Below are 12,247 nucleotides of genomic sequence, written 5' to 3'. Positions count from 1 at the left end.
TTAATCCATCCCAATCTACTGCCTTCTCAGATAACGCCTACGAGAAGCATTGCCTGTAAGTTTATAGCTTTCCTTGCCTTGTTTTTGGACTTCAAAGGGTGTTTTTGTGGGTATTTAGGCCTCGTTAATTCATGGGATTTGTGTTCACATTTAGCTTACATATCGTTTCTGGTTAAGGGGATATGCATGTGGGTTTTTACTGCACGGGTCACGCCCAATTTTCCATTTGTGTGAGGTCTAGTTCTGTGTATTATTGCATTTTGGCTTCAGCATTCTTTTAGCCATTCGTTACAACATGTAGTCATTATAGTTTTCCTATTCTTGTATTACAGTTTTACTCCTTGTTCATCACTGACGTCATATACCCCCAGCTTGAATAAATCACTACAGGAGCTTGGAGGCTATTTCCTGACTCTCATGTCGGTTATTAATGGAGTTTGGCTGGCTGTCTAATTTTGGTTTCAAACACCTCAAGGAGGACAGTACATGTCCATTGTCTTTAAACCTCTGCATTTCTAGGATGCGCAAGAGTTCCTCTGTCAGTGCCTGGATCAACTCAAAGACGACACCGAAAGGGCCAACAAGAGGGCGCTAAACTCCCCCTTGGACGAGACCCCAGGGACGGATGATGATAAAATGAAACTGAGGTCTCGCTATCCGCACGACTGCCCGATTGTCAAGAACTTTGAATTTGAAGTCATGCACTCTATCACCTGCAAGCAGTGCAGGGAGGTCGTGACCAAGGCGGAACAATTCTACGATCTCTCGCTGGACATGCCCAGAAGGAGGTTTGGCAATCATTTTTACTCTCTTGAGAATACTCTTTTTTTTTTTTTTACTTTCGGCTCTGGCTCAACAAAGTTCTAAAATATTTTTTCCGTTTTGTATTCCTCCCCGTTTTGTGGCCACATAACATTCAGTTGGGAGGGTTCTGATATTATGCTATGATATTATACTAGAACTCTTGTATATAAGATACTTTCGCATCTTGTATATAAACCTTTATGTTATTCCTGAGACGATGTGATTTGTTGGGCTGCTTCTAGTGCGGGTGTTGTGCTGACATTTGTTTCCTTTAGTCTTTAAGTGACTGTTTTATTGTGTCCTGTATTGTGCATTGTATTTTTATAATTGTGTGCTATGTTACTGGAGTGTTAAAAACAGTACAGGAGATCTTGTTAATGTCATAATGTATTCCCTAATTTTGAACGATATATTGTGTATTTTGAATGTCTTTTTAAGCACGAGATCCAAGGCAATATATCTATTGTAATCTGTACATGTATTGAGAATGTTCTCCTTTTTGGATTACTTTCGGCTCTGCCTCAAAGTTCTCAAATGTCAGAATTTTTTTCCCCACATGACAAGGTAAACTGGACTTCACTCAGACTCGACTGCACCTCAATAATTCTGTGTTAGCGAATGCATTTAATATATCTATCGCTTTTTCTATAATTTTTAATTGTTAATGACTAATGTTTTATCTTTAAATTATTCTAATATACATCATAAACTCTTGATGTCACTTTTTGTAAACTGAAAAATTGTTACCGGACTTGTTGTTTGGTATTTTTTAAAAAACCAAAAGGAAACAAAACTAATGTGATTTTTGGAGAAGTTTCCTTCTCTATAAAAGTAAATTCATTGCCATACTTTTTAAATTTTAAAATGTTAATTGTCACAATTCAATATTTGTATCAATTGTTTTAAACTTTTCCATATTTCAGTATTTCTAACCCTATCGGGTCGATCCAGGTTGAGGTATAAGGCCGTGTCCAAATTGGCGACTTTGGCTACAGCTACGGCTAGATCAGCGCGTCTGTCAGTGTTGAAGAATGGCCGTAGCCGAAGTCGCCAATTCGAACACGGCCTAACTTAGAGAGGTTTGCGGTGACAACATGTGAATATCTCTATGTGACTAGTGTTGGTTCCGAAAAGAACCGGTGGTTAGGGACTCCTATTAACGATTGTTATTATTGGTCCATGTTTCAGTCATTCTAACCCGATCGGGTCGATCCAGACGGCGCTGGAGCAGTTCTTCAGAGAGGAGGGTATAGAGTATGCCTGCGGAGAATGTGACTGCAAGCAGGCTATAGTCACGCATAAGTTCACTAAGCTACCAAGGTAATAGAAGTTTTTGTTGGGATGTGTTTTTTGTGATGCTGATTGGAAGCTGTTTGTTGCTGTTTTCTTAACAACTAGGCAGTGCACTCAGCTGAACTTTGACATGTGACTTATAGTGTATCAGACCTGCCAACCTGTACGCATTTTGCGTACCATGCACGCATTTTCACCCCTGATTACGGTGGTACGAGATATGCTGCAGAATGTACGCAAAAGGCTAAATCTAAATCGCGGTGTTTTAAAACTGCAGCACGAACGGACAATTTTGTTCTCAATTTAATCAACTGTTATTCGTTCAACCCCAAGTGCAAAAACAACAGATCAAAAACACCCCACATCTGAGTGATCATTATGCGCTTCGATAAAAAAGAGGTTGTGCTTAGAATTATTTTTAAAATTCTTACTCCCGCTGGAAAACTAATGAACCAATGCGTAACAGAGGGGGTGGGAATGGCGCATACCAGTTCGGTCAACCTGGTATAGTACATGTACAGCCTTATGCATGGATGTACATGTACGTGCACACAACTCGGCTCGAATTCGTTCGGCGTCGCCGTGTGTTTATATCTAGGGACTTTTCGTTTTCGACGACGGATGGTTCTGCGACGGTTGTTCACCTAAACGTTGTCGTTTTCAGCACAACGAAGAATCATCCAAAGTACTGTTGTAGAAATTGAGGGACGACCGTCCTCAAAGCCGACGCATGCGCAGATGACGCCAAATGTCATCTTACCCGTCGCAGAACCATCCGTCGTCAAAACGAAAAGTCCCTACTATGCAACATGGACGCCGATCGAAGGCGAAGTGTCAGTGATGGGGGAAAAAGTACTCCTTCACCCGGAAAAAAAGAGAATGCACGCGTGCACATGCAGTCGGCAGTCCACACACTTAATTTGATTTAGACATCTCACTCAAAGAGCGGCAGCAGTTTAGGTCAGGAGGTAGTCATGTTATTATTTGCGTCACGATTTTTCCCAACTCCCGAGAATTTGGGGAGAATAATGGGAAATTAATGGCCTGTAATCTTTGTATAAGCCTGATAAGGGAAACAAATGATGAATTGAAGCATGCCTGAATTGAAGTGGAACTGGAAAACTCTACGGTGGGCTTTCGTTTGTCCGCTTACTGGGCAACCAAAGCTGGATACCAAGTTATAATATTTGCATGCCGAGTTTAAGTTACTACTAATTTAGGAACATTGTTCAACAGAGCTTGTCAATGAAATTAATATATGTTATGGATCAGAAATATGTGAAAATGGGCTCACCGCCCATAGGGAAACCCCTGGCCAATTTTTTTGTGATATTAAAAAAAAAAAAAAAAAAAAAAAATATTTGCCCCTTCAGTTTTAAATCCTTGATCTAGGCATTTGGAACATAGTTTCCAGTCAACTGGTTATTTCTTTTTCATTTTTTTCCAGACTTTTAAGGTCACGAGCACAAAAAGTCAGAAAAGGCCACACAAACCACCCTAAGATAAACACTGATATCATGATACACCTTTTTTAATTTTATGAAGTAGCCTGTATTTTGTGTGAATATGATATATAATTACATTAAATGAATGGTTCATCTAAATGACGTGGTCCATGGTTTTTGCTGACTGACCGTAAGCATTGTGCCATATGCCGACGTGCACTGTTTGTTGCTGTTTTCTTAACAACTAGGCAGTGCATTCAGCTGAACTTTTACATGTGACTTATAATGTATATTTCTTTATAATTTTGCCTATAAATCAGCATTTAATGGACAAAACCCAATATGAGTGCCAGTGTCTTTAAAGATTGATAATATTGAAGAATTATTTATTTTTGTCATTTACAAAATATTGTTTTTATATTGGGTTATAGTAGCCCTATTTTGTACCTAGATTGAGGATTTATGTATATATATGTCTTGCCTTTTAAATACCTTTGTTCATTGGTGTTTGTGCATGTTTTTTCATGCCCTGATGTCCATCTGTGTACTGTTTTTTTTCACCAACTGTTACCACTGTGCAATTATCCTAGTATAATCCTAGGTAATCGAAGTAACAGAACAGCAAACCCTGTTTTTTTTACCTTCATTTTCCTCCTTGCTGAGAATTTCATGTTGTCAATAGTAATGATAAATTGGTATAAGAGTTGTCTTCAGAAAACCTTTTTCAATTTATCATCAATTGCAAAGCTTTTGATGGCAAATTGGTCCAATGGTGCTCAATCAAAGGTAGTGCTGTCTTTCATTTTCACCTTTTTTTCTAAAGAATTGATAAATTTGTCTTCGTAAACCTGTTTAAATTCATCATTGTCACTTACAAAGCTTTCAAATGCAAATTGGTCCAATGGTTTTCAATCAGACATGTTATGTCTTTCATTCTCGCCTTTCCAAAAACCGCAACCTTACAAGCGGACACTGAAGATCGCAAGAACTATGTTCGAGTCATTCTTAATTTCTGCAACCGTTATAAATTATAAGTGGTGACTGATTGTTTTCCAATAAATCGCAGAGCAAACCAATCAGCTTACAGAAAACATTTTCCCAACATGTATTCTCCTGTCCTTGTTTGATTATTTGATCATTCATCACCTCTGTCCGACCTGTCAAACCAAATGAGTTTTCTGGACTTGATAGTGGGGCAATTTATCTTGTTCTTTCAGGGTAATTATCATTCATCTTAAGCGCTACAAATTTGACGCCTGACGCCTTCCAGTACTCCAAGCTCCGTCGCCGCATCCTCATACCCAGGTACTTGTCCGTCCACTACCACTGCACCAAGGAAACCCAGAGTCCAACCTCTCTCCCAAAGTCATTAGTCAACGGGACGTCATCTCCAAGGCCACAACAACTCAATGCCGAGAGAACTCAAAGGTTGTCCCTCACAGCCCCGTCGACGAGGGAATCTAATTGGTCTTCAAGGAGCGAGTCGTTTAAGCCCTCGCGCTTCAGTTTTGCGCCCTCAAGAAAGAGGCTGAACTATGACGACAACAGGTACTTAAATATTTTCTCATCATCGATGTGATTTCATGTCACTCAATAACTATTTATCTACCAGCCTAATCAAGTCAATGAGGTTAGGTTGGGTTTTTGTTTTTGGTGTTGCCATGCAAAGTTCAGAATGTAACTTTTGCACTTACCGTATGCGAAGCGTGATACATTGACACTCACAGTACTCAGAGTGCAATATAAAAAACTGTGATTGGGTTATCGCCTGATATCACATTCTGGTTTGATTGGATTATTAGTGCATACTGGAAGGTAATATAGTAGAAACAATAATACATGGCACCCTGAACTAAGATATTGACAAAATGGAGAGCCCGCCAACACAGGGTTAGCAGGCCTGTATGCTTTGTTTGTGAAAGGGCACCGGCACCAAGGCATTTTTCCCTTGGTAATGGTGCACCTTATGTGGAAATTGTAAATTACTGGAGCATTTCAAAGGCAATGACCAGAGGGGCAATCGCCCTCGTTACCTTTCGTGAAGTATAAGGCCTTGAGTGCTGGCACGTTAATTTGGAGTTCGTTGGTTCAAATCCTGCTCCCGGAATCATTAAAAAATTTACCTGATCGGTTTCCCTTGTGGTTTATTATTTGATATTATACATGTACATTACAAGACTTAAAATTGTGGTTTTAATTGATCGTTGTTCATATTGTATACTTTTGTTTGAATATTGTTGAACGTTGATAAGACATTAATTTATGTAAAGTGCATGTCACATGTCATTTGATTTCTTGTTTATGAAATGTTTCTTATTTTGGTTTGTAAATTTATAGACATATTTTTCCCTCAATACTATTTAAATGGATGCTTTTATCTGTCACCCTCATATTGAAATATGTTTTTTTCATTCATTGTTATCTTCCAGATGATTTTTTGTAATTCAAAACCCATTGCAGACTTCTTATATGTTTAAGTTTTGTCCTTTCAGATGACTTCCTCTTTTTGGGTTTTGATTTTCCTCCTTTTTATTTCACTTTCTGTGTACAAAAGTACAGGAATATTATCTTTTCCTCTGTTTTTCTTGCCTGGTTTTCTCTTTTCCTCATTTTTGTCATGGATAGTTAATACTAACATGCCTGGGGTTGATTTCACAAAGAGTTAGGACTCGTCTTATCTCGAGTTAGTACGAAACTCGTCCTAACTTAGGATAAATGTAAAGGTCTGCATGCTACAGTGCAGGTTTGGGACTCGTCCTAAGTCCTAGGATTAGTCTTAAGTTAGGAAGAGTTTTGTGAATTCGACAGCTGGTATGTCTCGTGCCTCTTTATCAATGTTGTTTTGAGACTCGTATACGTAGTTTGCTTTCTATTGTAACAATTGCTTTGTGTATATTTGTTTATTGTTTTATGTTTTGAGTTGCGCAAATGTTGCCATATAAATGTCTCGTATTATTATTGATACTATAGTTTGGGTGTATTAGCTCATCAATTAGATTAGAATAGGAGCTTTTACATCATTATCCCCCAATTAGGCCTAGTTAGAGTGTAAGGTTAGACGTCACATTACATTGATACCACTGCTTATTAAGTTTTCTTCACTTTTAATACCTTTATACTATATCCGATTTTTGTTTTTGGCCTGTGGTGTCACTGTTGGTGAATTTATTGCCGCTTTGTAAATGATAAATAGGTTAAATATGTATTATGGAGTTTAATATATTTGTTTTCAACCCTTACCTGACAATATGCAAACAATTGCGATAGTAGAATATATAGCAAGACAAGTTCTCAACTTAATGTAATCATGTAACCAGTAAGTAGATTGTACACATGGTGTTACGGTAACCAAATATAAATTGAGAACAAAACATGTGACAATTTGTTAATTGATTATTTTCTCCACACTCTTTGTGGCAGTAAACAACCAAGCCAAACCATTCTCCTGGAAAGTAACACAGACTCAGACGGTGACGAGAACAAAAAAGTCTTAGAGATGAGTAAAAAAGAGTCGGAGAGAAAAAAGCGAGAAGCAGATGAGAGGTTGCGGCTTGAGGAAGAAGAATTGAAAAAGGTTTGATGTCCCCCCACCCCCCTCCAAGTTTATTTTTTGTGTTAGCAAGGCAGGTTTAATACCTTGAATAGGAAGAAAGTATCTGTTTTAGAAAGTCAGAATGTTTTTATGTGGACATTCATTTTTTGCCAGCAACCCGCTTGGGCTTGGGATAAGGCTCTGTTACTTGAAAAACATTTTACTAATATTTGAGATTGCCAAAAATTTCAACTAATATTAGTAATGAAAATGAGTATTTGACCCACTGCATCATTGTCATTTAAGGCTGCTGATTGCAGCATTTGCCATTATGGGAGTAAAATTGCATATGACTTTTATGGTAGGCATTTAAAAATCTGTTTAATGGATTGAGTGTCACCTAATATGTTCACTAACTGCACAATCATGGAGAAATTCATTGTACAACACTCTCAAAATGGCGCAACAAAGATTTTCCTGATCATCAAATTTAAGTTCTGGTGGTTAGGTCATCGGAGTGTGTATTCAAATTTCGGTCGCGACACTATAAGTGGGTACCAGCTAGGGTAGAGGTTGATACTGTGTATGAAAAGCCCTTAGAGCATAGGGTTGCCCAGGTTGTATACCCCCAAGGGAGCTGAGACAGATTAAAAGAATGTTATGGCCAATTGACCAATGCAATAATGTAAAGCGCCTTGCTCTATATAAGAACTAGTTATTACTACAAATATTATTATGACATCATGTCGTTTGGCTCAATAAGTTGTTTTATCATGTGTTGTATTCTTCATTTATTTTACTTATCAAATAATAAACCTTAAGGTAAACAGACTGGGCATTTTTTTTTTTTGCTTGTAGGAATCCATGAGAAGATGACACTCATGGTAAGTTGCAGTCAAGTTTGTTGTTATTCTATCTTTAAATAAATTAGCTTATGACAGGGCCCAATTTTATGGCTCTGCTTACCGTAAGGACAGAATCAAGGTTACGGAGGTTACGACACGCGTATTTCACGGGTTAGCGGTGAATTTTGGCTTCTGCGCGTGCGTACTCCCTGTTACTAGGCATTCTACACTTACAAGGCTAGGGCAGAAACTCGGCGCTTGCTCGTAAGCAGAGAATCATGATCGTTAGCACAGAATTCTGCAGTAAGTAGAGCCATGAAATTGGGCCCAGTACCGCTAACAAAAAAGTTTTACTGAACTCCTGTATTTGAGATTTGCGTCCAGAATTAAAACAGTTTTCATTTTAATGATTTTGTTGTGGCATTATACATGTATGGCCACGTTTCTGCGACTGCCTAGTGCCCAACTTTATGGTGTGTGCCAACCAATAATGTCTGTAGGTATGCATGAATATATTCAGGGTGTTTCATTGTCACCAATTGAATGATTTCACTGTTTTTCTTTATCAGAATGCCTTGTGCGATCATAACCCCAGCGGTGCGTTTTGGCGGTTGTAACCAATAATTTTTTGGGTTGAATTAGCCAACGGTTAATCACAGGCCAATAATCAAAATTTGTATTGGTTACTGTCGCCAAAACACACCCCTTGAAGTGTAACTTTGAAATATCCTATATTGCATATTTAAGTTAATCCTGTGATCGATCCATCTTATGGTGAAGACTATACAGAGCGTACTGTAAAAAGATGCATCAAGATAGAGCTACTGGTCCCCTCTCAATGTTTTTCGATCTTGCGGAATGCTAATTGCATACAGTTTTAGGTCATCATGTAAAAGCATGATTCATTTGAAATGTTTTGCATCGAAACACAGGAAATTTGACACCCATGTACTTTAAACATAAATGTTTTTAATAAATGGATTAAAGGAGCACGTTGCCTTGGATCGGTCAAGCTGGTTTTTGAAAAGTGTTGTAACCGTTTGTTATAAAATGCATTGATCAGAAAGATGTTTTAAAAGTAGAATATAATGATCCACACAAAGTTGCCTCGAAATTTCGTAGTTTTCTTCATACCTCGTCACACTTGTGTCCCTGAGCAAGACACTTAACTATAATTGCTTCTCTCCACCCAGGGGTAAATGGGTACCTGTGAGGGCAGAGATGGTTCTTGTGATTGATTTAGCCGAGTAGCGCATATTAATGTTGCACAGGCTGCATACTCCCCACCAGGGAGTTGAGATGGTTTAAGGAGTGAATTAAGGCCCAGTGACCAGGGGTAATAATGTGAAGTGCTTTGGGACGCCCTCCGGGTGTGAAAAGCGCTATATAAAAACGGGTTATTATTATTATTATTAAACACCATCGGCCATTTATGGGAGTCAAATTTTGGACTCCCATAAATGGCCGACCGTGTAAGTTCACAAAGTAAAAGGAAAACCATGCAACTTCGACGCAAATATGTGTGGATCATTGTATTCTACTTTTAAAACATCTTTCCAACAATATGCATTTTATAACGAATGGTTACAAACGCTTTTTATAGACCCACTCGTCCGATCAAAGGCAACGTGTTCCTTTAATGTGACAGCACTCTATACCAACTGAGCTATCTAGACCTATGTCGGTGTCCCTGTTTTGTACATACATCGTTTTAAACTGTCTTGTAGCCAGGGATCATATATGACACAGTTGGTAGAAATGTCTACACGTTAATCTGGAGGTGGTTAGTTCGAGTCCCACTCTACTCAATTTTGTTTTTCAACCCAAAATTGTTTTCTTTACAGGTCTAAAAGAGAAATGACAAGACAAGCACATAAGAAAATGAGATGATGGAAAACCTCTTTAGTTGTTTGTGTTCTGCTCAGATGTTGCCTAGCGACAAGGGATGCTCAGGTAATACTGCTCAGAATTATTATCACAACAAATCCTTATGTAAAAGATAAATCGAACATTGAAAGGGGCAGCAGTGTAGACCGACTCATGAGCAGGCCTGGAATTTCATGTTGGAAGGGCAAGGCCATTTGCATTTTGCAAAGGGCACTTCAGTGGGAAACTTTTGAAGGCACCAAGGCCAATACTTTGGGCAATGGAGACCGATGGTCTCCGTAGCAAGCATGTTATTCCAGGCCTGAGTGCAGATGCTATAGGGAAGGTATTTTGATGGTGTTTATATAAAACTTTTGATCAAAGTTAATTGCATCAGAACAACCATGTCAAATCTGCAATTAGATCCTGCAAATATTACGAAAGTGCCCCATGCCAAAACTGTGCAATTTTGTCCATACATTCTCATTATTTTAACCATGTCTGATGGTGTATAAAAAAAAAAGTAAAATCTTATTCAAACTAGCTTATGTTGGCCAACTTACAAATGCCCGGAACAACTCAGAGTATCCATTTTTTGTATGGTCAGTTGACCATATTATTTGAACCGGGAAATCTATTGTGCTGCATGCATAGGCTAGGCAGGCACCTATACCGTGCTATGCTTTGAATCCCTCATGAAAATATATGGAGGGTACTTTAATCTCCCTTTCTGGGGGATATTGTGTAATTCCGGATTCCAGACCTTTTGTCCTTAATTTACAAATGATGGAGCAGGTTGCCATCACTGTATTTGGCTCAATGAGAGGTTGTCCGAATGGTAAATTATTAGTATTAGATTATCATCCTTAGCCTTGGCCAAGGTTTTACGATTAAGAGTGAACTCATAGCTTTTTTTTAAAACACAAAACAGAAGTAAGTTCATTATGTTTCCATAATAAAGCTGAGGGGGTGGAAAGTCTCGATTACCTACAGAGGTGAGGTAACCAATAATTATTTCTACTAGTTATTTGTTTTTCTTTGATTTTTTTATTATCTTGCAGTACTTTGATAACATCTTCTCCACATTGGGGAGATTGAAAGAGAACAGGTGATGAGGAGGGTGACTCCAGGAATGCGGCCCCATTACAATGTGAGCATGAGGCAACCACGGACACATGTTTATGCCAGACTGCAACACTGTACTAATGAAACTCAATGCATGCATCAAGGACATTCACCAAAGAGCCACTGCAAACAAGATGATGCTTAATGCTGCAAAGCATTGGTTCTTCATTTTACATCAAGATTTTCACAACAGCCACTTCCAGTCATTTCCATCACGGTTGGTGATGTGAAACCACTCAACAAAAGCCAGAAATCTCTGTGCAGTCATGGATGAACATCTACATGTATCACTGAAGGCCCATGTCTCTACCCTATATGCCGCTCTTAAATTACTGTCATCCAAAGATGTTTTAAATTTAGAAAATAATGATCCACACAAATACACCTGGAAATTGTTTAGTTTTCCTTGGCCGTCTTGAACTAACATGATCTGCCATTTTGTTGAAGCAGTAGTTTGACTCCCCAAAATGGCAGACCATCATAGTTCACAAAGTATTTGGAAAACCTCACTGTTTTTAGGATCACTTCTTCCCTGACATGTAAAAAATTCCGAGATTAAATTTTGAATAGTCTACCAACTAGTAGTTTCAAAACTAGCTAAACTTAAAACGTGGTTTTCTCAAAAAAGACATATTTAGCTGCTTTTTTGGCCCTTCGTGAAATTGCTGACAATATGATTGAAATTAGAAAATAATTTTCCACAAAAATATACCTGGAAATCGTTTGTATTTTCTTGTAACCCTCCTGAACTATAACACAACCTGCCATTTTTGTTGAAGCAAATTCATGACTCCTCAAAATGGCAGACTATTTTAGTGCACAGTATAAGTATTATGGAATTTTTGACTCCACAAAACACAAAGTAAAAGGAAAACCACACAGTTTTGAGGCACCTTGGTGTTGATAATTACACACAAATCTAAAAGCAATGTGTCTCTTGAAGAAGGTTTTGATGACTATGTGATTGAAATTGTTGAAATTTGAGATGTGATGAATTTTCAACAAGGTTTGATAAAAAGTACCGAGTACGACTTTTTATTGTTGAATTATCCCACATGCCTAAAGGGGACACGTCGCTTTCGAGTTGGGTGTTACTGTTTTGGGCTTTAGAAAGTGCTTGCTGTGAAATGGATATGGTTAAAAATATGTTTTAAAATAAATAAATAAATGATCCACACAGATAAACATGTACCTGGAAATTGTTTGGTTTTCTTTTTATACTCTCTTGAAGTAACATAGTCTGTCATTTTGTTGAAGCAAATTATGGACTCCTAAAAATGGCGGACTATTTTAGTTAACAAAGTAAAAATAATTTTTGACTCCACAAAACCCTGTGG

At 38.1% G+C, this 12,247-nt stretch overlaps 1 protein-coding gene across 4 annotated transcripts in view; it reads left to right on the top strand.

The window, feature by feature from the left end:
- LOC117300688 (ubiquitin carboxyl-terminal hydrolase 37-like) overlaps window positions 1-11,326 on the top strand; it is a 35,641-nt gene extending 24,315 nt beyond the window's left edge. For 2 of the 4 annotated variants that reach the window (XR_004520200.1, XR_004520201.1), the window contains exons 7-11: window positions 1,993-2,124; window positions 4,760-5,090; window positions 6,963-7,116; window positions 9,764-9,872; window positions 10,847-11,326. Coding sequence is in view for 1 of the 4 variants with exons in the window: in XM_033784418.1 (XP_033640309.1) it covers window positions 697-788; window positions 1,993-2,124; window positions 4,760-4,802 (267 nt within the window). In the remaining 3 variants the exon portion in view is untranslated. Of the gene's footprint in view, window positions 1-696; window positions 789-1,992; window positions 2,125-4,759; window positions 5,091-6,962; window positions 7,117-9,763; window positions 9,873-10,846 lie in introns of those variants that run through there. The other 2 variants (XM_033784418.1, XR_004520202.1) reach the window with 2 other exon arrangements.
- The last annotated feature ends 921 nt before the right edge of the window (window positions 11,327-12,247 follow it).

This window comes from Asterias rubens, chromosome 16 (genome assembly GCF_902459465.1).
Source record: "Asterias rubens chromosome 16, eAstRub1.3, whole genome shotgun sequence".
Lineage (NCBI taxonomy): Eukaryota > Metazoa > Echinodermata > Asteroidea > Forcipulatida > Asteriidae > Asterias > Asterias rubens.
The sequence above is the reverse complement of the archived record's forward strand: the minus strand, read 5'-3'. Positions and strand labels throughout refer to the sequence as shown.